The sequence below is a fragment of the Megalobrama amblycephala genome, linkage group LG22 (genome assembly GCF_018812025.1).
Source record: "Megalobrama amblycephala isolate DHTTF-2021 linkage group LG22, ASM1881202v1, whole genome shotgun sequence".
Classification (NCBI taxonomy): domain Eukaryota; kingdom Metazoa; phylum Chordata; class Actinopteri; order Cypriniformes; family Xenocyprididae; genus Megalobrama; species Megalobrama amblycephala.
In genome coordinates this window covers 24,812,202-24,832,307 of record NC_063065.1, presented here as the reverse complement: position 1 = coordinate 24,832,307, position 20,106 = coordinate 24,812,202, and the positions used below count along the sequence as shown (strand labels likewise).

The 20,106-nt window shown below is 37.2% G+C and overlaps 2 protein-coding genes across 5 annotated transcripts in view; one reads left to right on the top strand and one right to left on the bottom strand.

The window, feature by feature from the left end:
* LOC125257690 (amyloid beta (A4) precursor protein-binding, family B, member 1 interacting protein) overlaps nt 1-6,530 on the bottom strand; it is a 31,367-nt gene extending 24,837 nt beyond the window's left edge. The window contains exon 1 of the mRNA XM_048174307.1: nt 6,362-6,530. The gene's annotated coding sequence lies outside the window, so the exon portion shown is untranslated. The remainder of the gene's footprint in view (nt 1-6,361) is intronic.
* A 420-nt stretch (nt 6,531-6,950) lies between these two features.
* On the top strand, nt 6,951-19,557 carry nell3 (NELL (neural EGFL like) family member 3). 4 transcript variants are annotated; one of them, XM_048174310.1, is made up of 5 exons: nt 14,403-14,938; nt 15,104-15,702; nt 18,270-18,628; nt 18,942-19,008; nt 19,103-19,557. In XM_048174310.1, the coding sequence occupies exons 2-5, from the start codon at nt 15,123-15,125 to the stop codon at nt 19,555-19,557; spliced, it is 1,461 nt and encodes a 486-aa protein (XP_048030267.1). In that variant the 5' UTR covers nt 14,403-14,938; nt 15,104-15,122. The 4 variants fall into 4 exon arrangements, with proteins under 4 accessions (XP_048030268.1, XP_048030267.1, XP_048030265.1 ...); XM_048174308.1 differs by having other exon boundaries at nt 14,406-14,938; nt 18,270-18,823; XM_048174311.1 differs by lacking the exons at nt 14,403-14,938; nt 15,104-15,702 and adding an exon at nt 6,951-7,095 and having other exon boundaries at nt 18,270-18,823.
* The last annotated feature ends 549 nt before the right edge of the window (nt 19,558-20,106 follow it).

Here is a 20,106-nt window from a genome sequence, read left to right as displayed (position 1 = left end):
AGACTTTTTTATTATAAATACAGACACATTAAGTATTTAAATTCATTTTTCATGTTAACATACTACTGAAGATCTACTAAGAAAATTTGTCCCAATAACAGATAACATTCTCAGAACTTCCCCAACATTCTGGAGGTTCTCTAAAAGTTATAAACAAACATTCTTCCTTAAAAGAACATTTGTTCAAAAGTTATCTGGTCGTTAATAATGTTCTCATTATCTTCTTTATACATCTATACATCGTTCATGGAACATTTTTTTAGACGTTCATCAAACATTTTTAAATGTTATTACTTGTTTCAGGCCCATTTACACTAGTGCGTTTTGGTTTTAAAACGCATACGTTTTGCTACAGTTACGCCTGTCGTTTACACTACGCTGGTGTTTTCAAACCTCAAAAACTGAGACTTTCAAAAACGCTGCAGGCCCCGTTTTAGTTTGGAAACGCCGGGGTTGCGTTTCAGTATAAACGGACCAAAGCGGAGACTTGAAAACGGTGGCATGGCTGCCCAGATTCGCTCTGCGTATCCTTGACGACCATGAAAACAATAACAAGACTGAACTGCAATCTTTGCTGGCTTTGCTGTCATTTTTAGCAGCCATTGTGCAGTTAAACTCAGCATTTATTTAATACTGCAGCTGCCCACATGCGCAAGAAGCAACTGATTACACTTGTACGTGCATGTCCAGTGTGCATGAATGGTCATGTGACATGCGTTTTTGGCTGTGTAGTGTAGACAGAGATCGTTTCTGAAACGCTGTGGAAACGCCAGTGTAGACGAGGATCGTTTTCATTTTAAAACGCCATTTTAAAACTAAAAAACACTAGTGTAAATGGGGCCTCAGAATGAGGACATTCAAAAGTACATTCACAAGTAATAATCCCATAATATTTGCAAAACTGAATAATCCCTTAACATTCACATAATAACCAAGAAATAACATTTTTAAAACATTTAAAAAACTGGATGTTTTGAATGCTCAGAGAACATTCAGAAATAGCTTAAAGGGAACGTTAGCAAAACGCTCTTAGAATATATATATATATATTTTTTTTTTTGTTAGTTGGAGATGTTGTCATCTGGATAATCTGGCCTTGAACTAGTTTTGTAACTACTGTGCAGAATTGGTCAACTTACTGGTTACAGCAGCGTACAAGTTTGTGATTGGTAATATAGAGCAGAGTACCTGTGCACATGTTAAAAAAAACATAACCCAAAGCTAAACATTGCACAATTTCCATCCAGAGGCTAGAGATAAAAGCATGGCTTGCATAACTCTTTTACACATTCATTCTTTGCCAAGACATGCAGAATCCTGCCCATGAATGCTTAGTTACAGCCTGAGTGTACAATATTACAGAAAGTATGACTTACATGCAAATAGATCATTTTCTGTCTCATTCTATTGTAATGTTGCTACAGTAACTGCATAAATCAGTTCTTGTTCTGCAATAAACGTTCCTTTTCTCACAGTTACTGTACATGAGCCAGTAGGATTAAAGGAAGATCTGTTAACTTTTCTGCTGATTATTGATGATGATAATGCATTTTATTTATAATGCACTTTTCTCAAACCTAAAGTGCTTATTCCAGCTGCCTGCAGTTCAGCTAAAATAAGACAAACAGAATCTGGTAATCTTGGTCCAAAATACCCAACTCTGGCTTACTTCCTTCTTATTCTCACACATTCAGCAAATCGTATGTGCAACAGCTTTGAATTAATGCACATGTTATCATTTTTAAACATAGACGTCTAGCATGGTTTGTGCTACAGAAATGAAAGATTCCTCAATTTATGTGATATGATAAAAGAAGCATACTTTTCTAAGTGAGATGTAAGTTTGTCTTCTGGTGGATAATAAAATGGACAAAATCCTATAGAATTACACTGAAAGAGGGACTGACGCCATATTAAAAGCAGAATATCATGGCAAACCCACTTAAAACACCTTACCAACAACTTAGCAACACCCTGGCGACCACAACCACCATTCACTATTATTTCAGATAATGTAGGCTAAAAGTCTAGTTATGTTAAGTCTTATTAACACCCTAACACCATACTACCTTAGCAACCACATAGCAAATACCCTAGTAACCACACAGAATACCCTAGCAACTGCATAGGAAACAATTTGTCGGAGAGACTTAAAACTTTCAAACTTTTAAAACTGATTCAAACTTAAAGGGACAGCTCACCCAAAAATGAAAATTCAGTCATAATTTACTCACCCTCGAGTTATTCCCTTGAATTTCTCTGTTCTGCTGAACACAAAGGAAAATATTTGGAAGAATGTCAGTAACCAAATCTCGCCCCCCATTCCTACTACCATAGTAGGAAAAATAAATACTATGATAGTCAATGGGGGACGAGATTTGCTTGGTTACAAACATTCTTCCAAATATATTCCTTTGTGTTCAGCAGAACAAACAAATTCACACAGGTTTGGAACTACTTGAGGGGGAGTAAATGATGACAGAATTTACAATTTTGGGTGAACTATTCCTTTAAAACTACATCAAATTTAAATAATTTAAACTTCAAGCTTTTAAAATGGCTTCAAATTTAAAACCTTAAAACTTTAAACTTTTTAAACACTCTCTCTCTTTCTAAACTATTTTACTCTTTCACAGTTCAAGCTTTCAGGCTTTCTCAAGCCAACATCAAAGTTTGTTCACAAACTTTACTTATCTAGTTTTAATTTTTGTTTTATTTAATCTAAGATTGATTTAATTCTAAAATAAAACATAAGTTTTATTCAATATTAAAAATAAAAATATATATTTTGAGTTTGCATTTGGATTTTAAATGAACACAACAAAAATAACACAAGCGAATATTCATTCAAAGACAAGCAGTGTTGCAATACTACTCAAAAACAAGTAACTGATACTATGTCAAACCAAACTGGCAGAGTCTGTACCACCAGCACCTGTGAGTATAACAATGCTGCGTCTTCTTGTTTAAATGAAGCACTGCCGTGCAGCCAATCAGAGAGCTGTTTTTTGTGCTGCTCTATGGGGAAGTGGTTACAGCAACTTCCCCCTCACACGATGTTGAAAGCATCGAAGTTTCCAACAGGAAACAGATGACACTCACTATATCTTTGCAGCTATCACAGCATGGTGCTTCTCATATGTCTATTGTTTCTTTTTTCCAAAAAAATTACTACTATATGCATCAATATTAAAATATAAGCATATGTGTTTTGTTACATTTATGCTGCATAGATTTGATGTTCCAGTACAGGAAGAAATGAAAGAAAGCAATTGGCGAGAAGTAGTCACGTTGGCACCTTGTGTCAGAGTAAATCTTTAACTGACATGTTTGAGCTGATGATGTCAGGCATTCTATATGCGGCGCAATATCCTCCTCTTTTCTACTTCAAGGATGATTTTCTTTTGTTAAGTGTCATGGTAACTACAATATTCCATATCAAGGGCAGGATTTCAGGTCTGGAAAAGAAATTAGCTCAGTGTTTCCATTTGTTTCACAAGTGCATGTGTTTTAAATTAAATATCGAGGAAGTTATTTAATCATACTGCAATCAAGCCAGTCTTACTTTGTAGGATAACTGTAGCATTCTGTCTTCTGAAACTGTCGAATGTATAAACATTCGTGACAAACTAAAATATACTTTAACAACACTTCTATTGAAACTTCTTGTCACAGGTGGTTATATGCAAGTAGCTCACAAAGATGAAGAATAAGGAAACAGACTTTAATTCAATAACTTTCTGAAGAGGCAGGAAAAACAGATAACACACCTGAACATCAACATAGACAGAACAAGCAACTGGACAGAATGCAGGGCTTAAATACACAGGGATACTTAACAAGTTAATTGATAGAACAACAGGTGAATGGAATACATAATCAGACACACTGGGAAATTGGGTCAAATGACAGGGACAGGGAAAACAGAATCAAAGCAGAACATACATATTACACTTGTATGTCATGCATTTAAATATGTTTGTAATTTGTATATTACATTTGTAATGATGAAGTTGCGATGATAAACTACATTAAAAATGTAATGATTTCTAAAGTAAAACTTTCAATTTGATATTATTACAAAGTGCACCTTTAAAAGTGTTAATAAACAATCATGAAAGTGTACTCTCTTTAAATACATTTGAGTGGACTTTCATTTCATTAATATTATATTATCTGCAAGTACACATTCAATACAATTAAGTGCAATTATTTTTTCACAAGAGGTGGTTTCCTGGGTGTTAGGGTGTTTTGAGTCATTGCTACATGGTTGTTAGATGGTTGCATGAGTCCACTCCCATGTCTCTATAATATTCTGGTCTCTAAATATAATGTATGGGATTATTTTAATAGTATCAGGATAAATGGGAATTCCTGTTCACTTAGAAAAGTAATAGCACATCTTTCTTCACAAACAAGTTGAGGTGTTATTCATATCTGTAACTTGAAAAGTGTGTGCTTTGGAGGTTGTTCAATTCCCCCTCAAAACTCTTATACAATAGCAATAGTGATGCCTGCTTTAGTAGACACTATCACCCTTACGAAAATTAACCATGGTTTTACTACGAATAAAACCAAAAAAAACATGGTCCTTGTAGTTATTCCCTGGCAACCACAAAATAACTACAAACTTTGCTACAAAAATCCCAGTTCCACTGTTGTGGTTATGGTAGTCAAAACATCAAAAAAAAAAAAAAAAAAAAAAGTTTTACTATGATAAAACTATTAATTTTTGTAAGGGCAATAAAAGTTGGTTCCTATACAAACAGACTAAATATCTGCCATATATAGGACTTTTGACATTTAAATGTCACTTGTGAAGTTGTGAACAATCTTATCAGCATTTACCACAGGACTGAATGCTATAGTTTTAACAATGTATTTTGCAGCATTCCATGATTCAATAAAAAGTAACTTACCAGTTCATTTCCACAGTTAGCCTAGCAGCTATATTGCTGTCACAGTAATGCTTTTTATATCACTGAGATGCTATCATTCTTTAATAGTTATTTTAGTCAGAGGAAAACAAGAACCAGATGGACTGTTGACTTTGGGTAACCTGATAGAAAAGCAGTCTACAGTTTGTTTCTTCATCAAACACTTGGGTACAGTGTTTTAGTTCAGCTTGTGTGTTGTATGATTCCTGTCACTGGTACACTTTAAACTGTGAGCTGTTGTACTTGAAACACTAAAACTCTTTATCATAAAAAAGTACAGCCTGAAACTTTTGCAAATGCAGGGGTTCACTTTCAAGTAAGATTTGACTGGATGACTTTCTTTAAATAAGATAGAACAGCCCAGAGACCAACTTACTTCAGTGATCTTTGTACAAATTACTGTTATTTGCTATAGAGTACTGACAGCATGTGTAATTCAAAATGATACAGACATACAGTAATTATTGATAGAAACACCGGACACCTGAGGATAAGAGTTAAAGCTTCAGGTCTAATCTTGATCCATTTGCATCCATTCTTCAAGTCAACAAGAAATGGCATTACATTAACTCACTTTACTTCCATACTGTGACACATTTCCAAGTAAAACTGAATATTCAATGAAAACAATGTCTGTGGGACTTGATTTTATCCATCAGGAATTGTTTGGATTCTGTAAATTGGATGTTTAAGATGATTGTGGACGACTGTTGGTTAACATTATCCAAAAATGTTTGATTAAAGATTATGAAGGCAATGAAACTATAAAACTGGGAACATGAAAGTAAGTAGAATCCATTTTGATTTTTTGATCTGTCAGCTTGTTGTTCAGCTGGTAAAACTATTGGACTCATGTAGTAGTCTTTTATTAACTGATAATATCAGACTAGGGGTGTGGTGTTTTTTTGTGCTGTACTAATGAGAGTTTAAATATACTATTATATCTGGCCAGTCACAACAATATAATGAATTAATTTGCTATTAATACATTTATCAGTCTGAAATATTCTCCACAATGCATTACAGCCATGACAGAGGCTTCCCTACATATAGACAACATATCAGTCAGAAGCAAATCTGCCCATGTCATCTTCATTTCTGAACTCTAATCAATAATAAAATATACTGAATCACACCATCACTACTGACAAATACAGTTACAACATCCTGGTGTAGCATGTTAACTTCTTTTTCTGATAAAATTCAGTCAGCAAAGTCATTAGAATGACTACTTCATGAAAACAGTATAACAGTTGAATTAGACAAGACTTAGGCACCAGAGACACCACACTATTCCCACAAAATCATCCTGTTACTTGATTATTGTCAAATGTAACAGGTAAATTTGAACAAAATCAAAAACACACTGAACCTAGTCGTAGTTGTCAACCACATTGTTTGTTTGAGGAAAAAAAATAACTTACCTTGGTTTATATTTCAGCTTTTATAACAAGGTGGTGGGGTCATAAATAAGTTTACGGTAAAATGCCTCTCTCTTTCCTGTTTAACGGTGGACACCACCCAACCCACATGCAGCAGGCTGCTGAGCTGTAGCGCTTGTATGTTTGTCACTGACAGTTTACTTACTTCCTGCCTCACGCGGAAGTTCAGGTCTAAACCTGTCTCTGCATTCCATTTGACGCTGAAAACCAGCAAGTGCACAGCTGAGATTGTGTACGAGACAGACAGGCCAACCAGTGCTAGTTTATCATTTCTCCTTAGATTACATATTGGTCAATGATTGATAAGCATTTCTCTCTGCTAATGATTAATATGTCATTGTTATACATGTTTGTATAAGTGCCCATTACCTTCCATACAGTGTGTAATGTAGCTGTTTGTAAATGTAAAAGGTCTGCAGAGTTCACAATAAATGGAGTTATTGTCTTCCAAAAGAAAGAATCAATTGTGAACTTCCGAAATGAGTTGTCAGTAATTCCAGTCTTACTTACTGTACAAACCTACAAGGCTTGTAACAATTTTGCATAATGCCCATCATTCGATGCCCATGAACAATATCTTCTTTGACCCTCCCTCAAACACTGCAGTTGTAGCTGAGGCCTGGAAGAGTTTAGTTTGTGTTGTCGACATGTCAACAAGATGGTGTTGGCTTTATATGCATTTCCAAAGGACGAGGACTCGGGCTTGAATGAATACGGTAAAACCAACACCATTGTTTCTGTATGTATTACTGGGTGCTGAGGAAGATCTGGAGCTGAAATTTTGATATATAATAATATGCATTTTCCTTTTCTTTTTTCAACACGTGCTATAAGCGGTGCACCAGTCACCACAGACTGGGTCATCTGACCAATCAGAGCAGATTAGGCTCTCAGAAAGGAAGGGGTATAGAGCCATTTCAGACACTGTGAGAAAATATGCTACAATGTATATTATAAAATTACCTTGCGTGTAAACATATGGTTGGAGACCTGCAAATCAAAATTAGGATCATTAAAAATAGCATAATTGGGGCACTTTAATTAGGTTATAATAATAAAGAATATTCTTTTGAAAAAATAAAATAAAATGATGTTTGGTAAAAAGCTGTTTTATGTCAGAGTACTCTGAAGCAGGTCATGTTGTGGGGGCTGACATCTTGGCGATCACGCGACTGGCTGAACATTACACATTTTATCTCTGTAAATCCCCTGTTTTTGGACACTTTCACTTGTGGAAAGAGTTAATCATGGGTGACAGCAAATAGCACATTTCTACAATGGCGTCAGTATCTAAAAATGAATGCTTTAGTGATGCTGCATCATTGCTGCTAGGTTTCAGTGTAATTCCAAGATGACAGGCAAATCATTCATCACAACATAAGTTCATTAACTAAGATTTGCTCAATAACTAAAGGTGCGGTCATATTTACCATTGCTCATTTCAAAAGGAAGCCACAAGATCTGGAAATTCACGTAATGGTGAAAAAGTTCTCCATACAGATTTCGCTCATGTTCGAGCTGTTCAAGCAGATTCGTTAAGGCTGATTGGTTTGTAAGTGGCTTTTGTGTAATTTGTACTCTATTTACCATTATTGACAATAAACAATTGTCCTTTTTGGCTATTACATTTTATGACCGCACCTTTAGAGTTGCATTAGAGACTGGAATGTGTATCGGCATATTGGGCCAGAATTTAGCAAAACATTCAGTATATTCATCGTTCAGAAATTGAAATTATTTCTTGCAGTGTGGAGGACAAAAGGCATGTGATTGGACTTTAGTTTTGGTTTTCATTCCTTGTTCAAATCAAGAGGGAAATAACATGGGATAAAACCATGTAATGAAGAGTGAAGTGTTTTTTAGCTTATTGAAGTTTCTATTAAAGCATGTTACTTTCAAAAATATAATATATTAATAAGATCACTTTGTTAACTTTTAGTAATGAACTAGCCTATACTCTTTAAATAAACGTTCCAAAAAAATAATGCCATAAATGAACATTTTCAGTTCCCCAAAGTCCTTTCAGTAAACAGTTCTTCTGTTTCTTTCTTTTTTCTTAAGTGTGAGGAACATTTCAATAATCTAAAGAACCATATTCCACTATGAAGTACCTTCATTTTTATTAGAGTGTATACTGTAGATGGGAATAACAGACCCAAAAGACTGATTTTGACTTATTGGGGTCTGTACAAAAATTCCTTATTTTTCCAAGCTAAACTTGGAACAGTAGAGGCTGTCTAATGTAATCATGTCCAAACAGGGAATGGCTGATGATTATTTCTATCCATGTGGCTATGTAAACAAGCTCAGGTCCAGGTTATTGTGGTGAGTGGGGACTGGATGTAGATAGATGTTGCCAATTAAGCCACTTTTTTGAGAATTTCTTCCAAGGCAGTACAATTTGTCTAGCAGGACACAGTTTTGTAAAGGCCATTCAAGATAATGACATGTTTATTAATCTCATCTTCACATGTCTAATTAGACACACTCATTTTGGTTAACAACACAACTACCCAGACTTTACTCTTCCTAAAATAAGGAGGAGGGAAATCTCACCATTTGCTACCAATTAACCGCTCTTATTAGGACTTTTTTATGTGGTCTTATTCTTCCTTTTCAAGCCCCAACCAGCTCTTGTAAAAACAGACCACCCTCCATGACACGAGTCAACACTGTATGACACCAACCCAAACCATCTGAGACCAGAAATCTTTGATATGATGTGTAAATGATAATCCATGGCTAGCTGTGCATTTAAATGATTTTAATGCACGACGTGGAGGCAAAGAACCGCCCAACGTGAAGCGGAGTGCATTCAAATAATTTAATGCACAGCTAGCCATGGATTATCCTGCTTGTACCATGGTCTTTTGCCTGCATTGACAACTTAAAGCTGTTATTAATGTTTGCAGCACATTATTTGACGGTAATTTTCATCAGTTAAGGCTCGTTAGATTTAGCATTCTGCCCACTTTGAATCAGACACAGAGATAAAGTAGTGTGTAAGATTACATTCATTTGAATTAAAGAGATAGTTTAACCTCATTTACTTTCCCTCAAGCCATCGTAGGGGTTTATAACTTTCTTCTTTCAGACGAACACAATCTTGAGTTATATTAAAGGTGCCCTAGAATGCTTTTTCACAAGATGTAATATAAGTCTAAGGTGTCCACTGAATGAGTCTGTGAAGTTTCAGCTCAAAATACCCCATAGATTTTTTTTTATTAATTTTTGTAACTGCCTATTTTGGGGCATCATTATAAATGCGCTGATTCAGGCTGCTTCCCCTTTAAATCCTTGCGCTCCCCACCCCCGAGCTCACAACTCTAATACATTGCATGAGTAGTTTACACAGCTAATATAACCCTCAAAATGGATCTTCACAACATGTTGGTCATGCAGCCTATCGGATCATGTAAGTATAGTATTTATTTGGATATTTACATTTGATTCCCCGTTAGCTGAAGCTATGCTTCAGCTATGCTTCACCTAATGGGGCTAAAGCTAACATTACACACTGCTGGAGAGATTTAAGTCATGTTTATGAATTATACAGACTGCAAGTGTTTAAAAATGAAAATAACGACAGCTCTTGTCTCCGTGAATACAGTAATAAACGATGGTAACTTTAACCATATTTGTGACCAGTCACGGAAAGTAGGGACACAAGTCGGTTCTGTGGCATTTTGAGTTATTCACAGATTCTGAAAGTGTAGTCTCCAAGCTTTCCAACGATGTGTAACACATGGAAATCTGATAATATTTGGAGAAGTTGTGGCCATTTGAAGGTAGGCACTCAAAAAAGCTCAAAGGGCAGAAAAATAACTTCTAATTTTGCAGTTCTCGCCTGTTCTCACCTGCTGGGAGTGACAAAAGGGCTCATTTAGATAAGCCATACCCCCTGTAAAGCTGCATGGTTGCAAAGCAACGACAGACGCAACGGGAAAAATCGGACCGCATACTATTAATAATAAAGGATAATGTGCATTGTAAATATCAGTAATTTATCTTTTTTGACATTGGGACTTTTTGAACAGGATTCTGTGATAACCGTATAGTCCTGGTTTAGACCTCAGTTAGTGGTTAGACCTGGTTTGAGTCAAAGGATTAAAAAAATCCTGTACATTAAACTCTTCAATAAATACTTTTACTTTTGACTTATAACGCACATTTTACGGCTACGGATACTTTATACTTTTACTTACGTAGGAATTTAATCTGATACATTTACTATTACATAAGTAAATCCTTGTTAAGAATATTAAGTAGTAGCTGGCTAAAATTATTAGCGTCACATTCAATTCAAGAAAAGTAAGGTTTACATGAGCTAAGTCATTCACACCAGTCAATTCAAGCAGTTGAAGCGTTATTCAAATTAATAGCAGATGCTAACATTACCATCTAAAAAGCCCATTATAGTAATGGGGTTTTTTGGCAAGTGATACGATGCTAACGATTACAAATAAAACAACAGTCCTGAGCTAGCTAATAGCAAAAGACACATGAGATAACGTGTAGCCTACGTGTTCTTAGAATGCACACAAAATGACTTTGATGTTTATGGAAACTTACCCCATAAGAAACAGAAAAGATCTCGTTGCCTCCAATGAAATAAGTTGTTCGGGCACACTTTCTCTTTGTCGGGGTCTTCTTTGTGGATGTAACCATCTCCGAAGTTTGCACTAAGTGTCTGTTTGCCTCTAAATGTCCAATAATTAGCATGTCCTGCCACTCTTTTTCCGCAGCTAAAGAATCCAGCCATATGTTGTACTTCAAAACCTTTTCGGTGTAATGGCCACGTTTCAGCTCGTCTGCAATATTCTTTGCGGCGTCCATCTTCATTAAATTTTGATATCAGCTAGAGTCGGCCAGAGCGCTGCATAAATAAGTAGCCACGCTTCCCTTGGAGGGCAGCGGCAATAACAAAAGAAACAAAAGCCGGCCTATCCGATTCCAGTATGGAAGTACAAACAGACAATGACACGCCCCTACTGCGAGATAGAATCCCAGAAAAACAAGCCGATTTCAAACTCAAAATGTACCCTTTAAAATATACCAATACTGCTATCTAAAACACGGAGATGCTTCTTTGTGATCTCAACTAACAGATTCTGCAAAAAAACGAAAATCACCATTTTTGAAAAAAAACGCTTCTTTCTCAGTTTGCTCAATAGTAGTGCTGCCGACTTGTGTCCCTGGTTTCCGTGACGGGTCACATTTAACAGTACATTAGCAACATGCTAACAAAACATTTATAAAGACAATTTACAAATATCACTAAAAATATCATGATATCATGGATCATGTCAGTTATTATTGCTCCATCTGCCATTTTTTGCTATTGTCCTTGCTTGCTTACCTAGTCTGATGATTCAGCTGTGCACAGATCCAGACCTTAATACTGGCGTGTACATGTGTAATGCCTTGAACATGGGCTGGCATATGCAAATGTTGGGGGCGTACATATTAATGATCCCGACTGTTACGTAACAGTCGGTGTTATGTTGAGATTCGCCTGTTCTTCGGAGGTCTTTTAAACAAATGAGATTTACATAAGAAGGAGGAAACAATGGTGTTTGAGACTCACTGTATGTTATTCCCATGGACTGAACTCTTGTTATTCAACTATGCCAAGGTAAATTCAATTTTCAATTCTATGGCACCTTTAAAAAATAACGTCAAAAAAAAAAATTTACTGACAATACTGTATGTCCACAAAATGAACACAAATGTGTATCAAGAAAGTAAATAGGGTTCAACAGATTTTTTTATGTTGACTTTAACAGTGGACACTGTGTTGAGTTTGGTGATTCAGTCCAATTCAACATGTGTTTTATTTATATCAAATTCTGTTAATTAGTTAAGGATGTTGAATCTGTCAGCTGTCGGAATTCTGTCAGTCCCTTAGGATAAACTGTTTAATATCAGTATGCTATTATGGATTGTGTGACTCCAATCACAAAGGCACATACATTCTCATCTAACTGATAATATTCCCTCTGTTACATTTATAAGCGGTGAATGAAAGCAGACCACTATAAACAGATGGAGAGGTGGCCACATTTGGCATAAAGTGAAGGATTAGCTCATAAAAGGGTCACGACCTGGTCTGACAATGAACAGACATACTTTAGCACTTTTCAAAGAAAGTACACTAGGTCTCAAGTGACTCCAAAAGCCCATATGGTAAGGTGTGAGGGGATATGCTCTTTAAAAACCATTAGGCCACAGTTAACTCATTATTCTGGTCTAATGTATGGGTCTGTGGATGAACACTGGCCGTTCATATAGCAGCCGTTAGAACAGAATTTAACCTTCATTGTGGCCTAATTAAGGTGTCTTAGCAACTTAAAATTCACATTTCACATAAATCCTGATACCGTGTGCAAATGTGTCCAAGCATTCAAATAGCACCCCCTGCTGAAATCAGCTGAGATAAAATCATCAAAGGAATGGTGCTAAAATGGTTCAGAATATCAAAACAGCTAACAGGATATGGCTAAACATTCGAAAAATGGGTAAAATAATGATAATAAACCATTCTGCCATGCATTTTCAGATATTGTCTTTTAAACAACCCTCTTAAAGTAAAAATGTGGAGTTAATTTTACATGAATAACCTTGTGTGTTGATTAATTGCAAGCTGGTTATATAAAGCGCAACATATAGCCAACAATAACTGAATTTGATTCATTTGTTTTTAAATGTTTATTTTAATTAACCAACACCCTAGAAGATCCATGAAAAAGCCATGACCATGCAAATGAAAGCTCTTTAATTATCAGGCGCCAAGAGCTCTAAATTCCCATCTCTCCTCTCCAAATGTGTGTCTAGCATGGCCGGCTGAACTCTAGCAAATAAACTTTGACCCTTTAAGACTTTTTCTTCTGCGTGACAGATTCTGAATGACACACAGCAGCTGTTTAAACAATCAAAAGCCTGTCTATCTTTAAAATAACTGACATGGCCACAAACAAAGGTGACACTGGTCGTAATACAACTTTCCATTACTCATGAAGACGCCTCTATTAAAAACTTACACTGCAGCCACTGAATTCCTGTCTGCATTCAAATCCCTATATTGGAGGATATATTTAGCCTAAACATAGGAAGAGCTTGGCAAACCCTTGTGAAAAAGCAGTGTGCTTAATTAAATGTGCAGGTAATATAATATTAATGACATACTGTAAAAACCACTTAAGTGTACTTATTAGAGTACACTTTCATGACTTTAAAAAAGTGCACTTTGTAATAATAAATACATGATCAATAGAAATATTTTAGTTTACCATACATGCTTTTTTAGTACATTCTGCAGTACACTTGAACCATATTTCAGAGACAACTGAAGTAATTATGAAATTACATATAAAGATGTACTTAGTCTTAGGTGGGCCAAAAAGGACTCATAAGTTCAATTATTTGCATTTACTATAAATTTAAATTATTATGTAATTGTACATAACGTGCAATTGAGTGTCCGAAAACATTGCAATCAGTTTGCACTTAAGTATTTCTTGAACTTTTATTCTTTTCGTAATAAGGAACCTTTTTAAAAGTATGCTAAAGTGTACTTCTTTTTTCACAATAGGAAAAAATACTAGACCTTTTTTGTTGTCTAGACTGTCTTTTTCAGGAATAGCTCCTAATTTGTAACCCAGTATTTTGGTGTTAAAAGTGTCAAGTCGAACATTGCTCAACATAGCACACTAAAAGAAAAAGGGAAATAACATCAAAGGAGGAAAAACAGATGAAAGACAGGGAGAGTGAGGGGTTAAACTCAGGCTGGGGAAACCTGATGCTAATTAAGTCTTTGGAATGCCTCATACAGGCTGTGTGCCGAAACCTAGCAAGCCGCCTAACTAGACAGCATTTTGTTTTGGCCATGATTTATGATTTGCAAATACAATTTTTGGGACATTACTGGTGTATGTAGCATTGGACATTATATGGAGCATGTATAATTATTTTGGCCATCATGCATGCAGCAATTTTGGGCCTAATTGGCACAAAAAGTATATTTTGAGCACATGCATTTCTTTTAGGCATTATATGTGTGTGCAGGATTTTTCTAAACACTTCTGGAAGAGAATGACAGACTGTACTGTCTCAAAACTAAACTAAGCTTCCTACATAAACAGCATTTTTGGGCATCATACCATTCCGAAAAATGCAGCATAGGCAGATGATGCCCAAAACTGATGCTTACATTGCCCCAAAATTATGTAAATGCACATATGATGCTCAAAATGTTGCATGTGCGCATAGATGATCAAAACTGTTCTGCATCTGCCTGTGATGGCCAAAAATGCAGCATGTACACCAATGATGCAGTGCTATATAAAATGTTGGTTCCTAGAAATGCTGCACACATCTACAGTATGATGTCCCCCCAAAAAATGTTGCCTAGATAGGGAGCTCACAAGGTTTTGAGACACAGCCTATGACATTCTCCTTCAGAAGTGTTTAGAAAGGCGCACACACACACTGCAGTGAAGTTGAGATGCTCACCTCCTGCTGTTATATTTTCACTGACATTCTAACAGAAGACAGCTGCAGGTAATATCATTTCACTGTTTAAAGAGTTATCTGCGGATTTAAACAAAACCAAAACATATTTATGTTTCAAAATAGGCTGGATTATATTGACAGACTTCTATTTCTGACTTCAATCAGCTCTTTTAAACGCGTTTTTTCGAATTCAAATTATTATTTTTTATTTAGGTAGATAAATGATTTAACAATGTCATCATCCAAAAAGACGCTATTGCTGCTGGTTTATGTATTATGCGCGTTCCGTTCTGCGCGCTCGGGGGACTCTGGAGACACCAGACCCTGCTCGGGATCACACTGTCCGGGAGGCAGATCGCCCAGACCACCGCGACAACACAATCCGACAACACAGAGCAGATCAATAAATCAACATCATGCTCCCTTCAGCTTTCCATCTGAACATCACGCACCGTTTCTGTCCCAGCGCGGGCGGTCTGGAGACCAGACAAGGGAAACCGTCCAGACGCGCGTCGCTGGAGTTTTTGATCCTGTGTGCGCAGATTGCGTTACGCCTCAAGGACCAGATCATGTTGTCAACGACACGAGAGAATGTAAAGGAATTGAGTGCCGTCTGCCACTAAGGATACGACAAAAGCCCCGATCGAGACCCTGTGCTGGAGACGGGTGTGTGCCCGAGCCAAGCCAACCTCCCCTCATCCATGTGGCAGACAGAGCCGCTCAGTTTCTGGGGGAATTTCCGGACATTGGATATCCCGCATCCGAGGTCGGGGCTCCTCTGGGAGTTCAACTCACTTGTGACATCAAACCAGGTGATTTGAAACAGTGGTTCCAGCTGTTCTGCACTTGAATGGAAATAGATTGTTTTTAAACTGGAGTAACACTTAATCAAATAGCGTAGGCTATTGTATTACTATACTTTATTAAAAAGGAAATAGAGCACAAAATATTTTATGTTACTCATTCCACTTACAATAGACATACAAAAAGTTCCGTGGTATTATATGCTTTGTTGAACATATACAGTAACATAGTAATACCATGGTATTATTTGAAGTACCATAAACTATGTAATAAGTCATTTGCATTACTTTTTCCACTAACAAAAAAGTACCACTGTAGGTTTTCTGGTAATGTACTTTGGTAATACCATGGTATTCTTCAAAGTACCTTGGACTGTGAAAAATCCATAGTAAATGAATATGGTAATCATTCAGTACCATGGTAAATCAGGTGGTTCCAACCTTTATTCAACTGATTATTTTAGTTTTACATATTACATTTTAATTCATTTTTTCGCAAATTATTAAAGCTGCAGTCCGTAACTTTTTTTGGATAAAAATGATCCAAAATAAATTTGAGCAAGTATATATCCAGCCAGTGTTCAAAACTATCTCCTTACCTTAGCCTAATTCACAACGGTAAGCTTGTAATAATGTTTTATAATTAGAGTGGTATTAGTAGGTTTCAGCGGGAAAACGAGTCCCAGCTAGTAGGCTCTCACAGCAGCTGGAATAATTAAACTACAATACTACTGTGCTGATGTTGTTAACATTAACAATTTGAGAACAAATAATAATAATTTGAACACTTTGACGTGATCCGAGCTAAGCAATTGTTAGATTTATTTACCATTGGTAGCACTATTTATTCTAATGCTTTTGTTCTCAGTTGGTCAAGAAAAAAAAGTGGCAGATTTGTTGCTTGTTCATATGACATTTTCTGGTGAACATTCTTATTTTGGTCATACTTCCAAGACGTAGAATCTGTGATTCTGAAGTACAGTATCCACACCGATGTGGTGACTGACAGCAAACATTGGATTCATCTGCGCTGAGGAGCCGGGCCAATGCACAACCCACAGAAAGATGATAATTCCACAAATAACTGCAGTTGCAGGTTTCAAACAGAGATGGCGACAAAGAGGCAAAACTTACAGACTGCAGCTTTAGATAAAATTAGACTTAAAAAGTATTTATTTTATAATTATATCACAATCTCACAAAACCTCTCAAGACATCAGGGGTTACCTTGCAGTGAATTCCATATCATACCCTTAGTGCCCCACACTGCTTTTTTCAGAATAATTATCTATAGATGTAATAAAAACAATGTTGTCTGGTAGTCTAATCCAAACTGCGCAGAGGAAATCTCTTGCATGTGAAAGATGTTTGAGTAAATTTACAGACATCACAGAGGAATTCTCTCTGTTGTCCTTGAACAATATAAGATGCATACCGCGGGGTGGGGAGTGTACACAAACTATCAGGCTTCATAAAACTCATAGTTTATTGGATTTTAACATCAGTACTGGTATTTCCATACATCAATGAATTGGGCAATTTGACAGCTGGCCCGAGAACTATTATTGCACACATATATCTGCTTGGCTACACAGAGGATTGTAGAGCTGAAGAACCGCTGGCAGTCAACTGTCACAAAATTGCAGACTACTTTGATCTATTTCCATATGACTGAAATAGTTCTAGCACATAAGTTGAAAAAAAAAAAAAAAAAATAGCACTTGGTTTTTATATTATGCACTGAAATCGCTTTGACCTTCACATATCAAAAAGTTGTTAACTATTTACTAATTACAGTACTTGTTTAGATAATAATTTTCTCAGTTTATATAATATGCATCACAGCAAGAGCATGCTAATCTATAAGTCTTTACTCCCATATATATATATATATATATATATATATATATATATATATATACTTTACTCCCTTATATATATATATATATATATATATATATATATATATATATATATATATACTTGGCCCCTATTCTCAGGAACACTGGCAGAAGCCACGCCCTCTTCCTGACATGATATCAGACACACAGCCCAATCAACACAAAAGAATACCAGTGGGGAATATTTTGCAAATATTCTTTCAAATATTGGGTTTATTATGCATAAATAGCATTTTTTGTGTAACATTTAAACTAATAGTTAGATTACTGGCTGTAAATTGAGTTTAGCCATCTTCAGTCTCGCTCGCTAATAAACAATCATAAAAACGTAATTACAATGCTTAGCAATCTGTCGGGTTACAGATAGCAGTCAATAAGGTAATAGCAACATCAGCAAAGTGTTTTGTGTCGAGATGTTTTGCTTCCCGAGCTTCAGACACACACACAATAAGTCCTGCCCTCACCTGCGTCGCATGTTGTTATTGGCTGGGGCTATACACCACTGGCTAAAGGTTGCAGCCCCTGAAACATCCCAAGCAAAGGACTATTTTTGAGTCTATACTTTATTTATTTATGTATTTATTTTTTTAAATCCTGCCTGATGCACCTTTAAAGCTTATTATACACTTCTTCAGTTATAGCCACTTAGTAATGTCTGTTTCGTTCTTTCACAAGGAGAGAATGAGGTCCCTGCCGAGGACGCACTTATCCTACACCTACAGCTGGCAAAGGGACAAGAGAAGCTGGTGGAGGCTTTGAGAGCTCAGCAAGTGGTGATCCGTGATCTGCAGCAGAGACTGGTTGAACAGCAGGGGGCCCTCCTCTCCCAGCAGCGCGAGATACTCAGCCAGCAGCGGCGCATGTTCGAGCAGATGGATGTGGTGAAGGCTCAGTACGGTCTGCTTTCCGAGACGGTCAAGCAAGTCTCTTTTCAAGGTCTGCAGGAAGAACTGCAAAGCTATTTTGAAAGCCACCTGTCTGATCTTCAGAACCAAGCACGTAGCCATCTGCAAAAGTCCTATGCTGTGCATAAGGTAGATATGGACACCAAAGTGATGAATGTAGTTGGGGATGCAGGGCACCCATTGTTGGGCTGTCAAATTGCTTGTGGACCTGAAGAATACTGTGACTTCCAAAAGGATCCACCGCAGTGTGAAAGGTGCACTATATGCCCCCCTGGATTCTTCCTGGTGTCACAGTGCTCGCCCACTGCTGATAGGATGTGCCAGGTGACACTGTGGCAGAAATTGCATTATGCATGCAATACATAAGATTTCAGTAAAGAGCAAGCAAAGGTGTATGTCTTAATCTTTAACATGTCTTTGAGTAACAAATATCTATCAACAGGACAGGGATGAATGCCTCGAATTACCAAGCTTGTGTGGGGAGCGAGTAAAATGTCTCAATACCCCAGGTAAGCAAAGTAAAAACATGATGCCACTCCAGTGTCTGCATCAAGTGGTCTCTTGAGATTCACCAAGCTCTTTTTTTTTTGTTCTGTTCATCAGGAGGGTTTCGTTGTCTCGGTGTCTCTGAGAGGGAGATTTCTGCAGGACTGTGTGGTCATGAGTACTTCTACAATCAGGAACTTCAGGAGTGCCAGGCTTGTTCAGACTGTGATGGTGAGCCTGTTGGCATTCCCTGCACTTCCACCAGTGATGCTGTATGTGGAACTGTGTCTGAGAACATACTCTCACAGTCTTGGGCTGCTTCGATTGCCATACCACCAACAAAATCGAAGAGTACTTCTATCTATCCTGGGCTACAGCTTAATATTCATGGCAAAGAAGAAAACAATCTGTTGATCAACCATGATGATTACCTCAATCTCCAACAACATGGACTGGTCTGGATAGACTACAACTTTGCACTAAAGCACAGCTGCAGGAACTTTCTCCAGGTGGGGATACGGATAAATGGCAGTGAAGAGGAGGGTCGAGACCTTAGCGGGGTTCCGAATTGAGCAACCAGAGAGAAAGTTCTTTCAGGGTGTGACTGTTAGTGCAGCAGTTGAGGTGGAACCCAACCATACACTGGCACTCGTGCTGAAGAGTCCCAACCAATACTGCAACCAGAGTAAAGATATTCAAGTCTATGAGCTTGGAGGGGCTTCGTTTAGCTTGCTGTGGCTGTCCCATGATACCGGCGCTGTGGCCATGACTGCTCAGATGTCAACAGCAGCCCACTACCAGAGTAACTATCGCCCAACCTTCCGTATAGCCACTGTCTCTGATCCCTACATAGTGGCACTGACCCATGACAGCCGAGGGGTGCGTTTCATGGAGAGTGGCGTGGTGAAGTTTGTGCTCCAGCAGGCTATCTATTCCATGGGTCATGCTTGTGTTCGAGAAGGGTTCTCACTGATTGCCTATGTTAACCGAAATGGCACTAACCAGGAGGTTCTACGCTCCTTTAAATCTGGCGTTAACTACAGGGACACTTCCATCACTCTTTCTGGAGCCACACGGGTAGACAGAGAAGACTGGCTCAATTTTGAGATTGTTGCCCCATC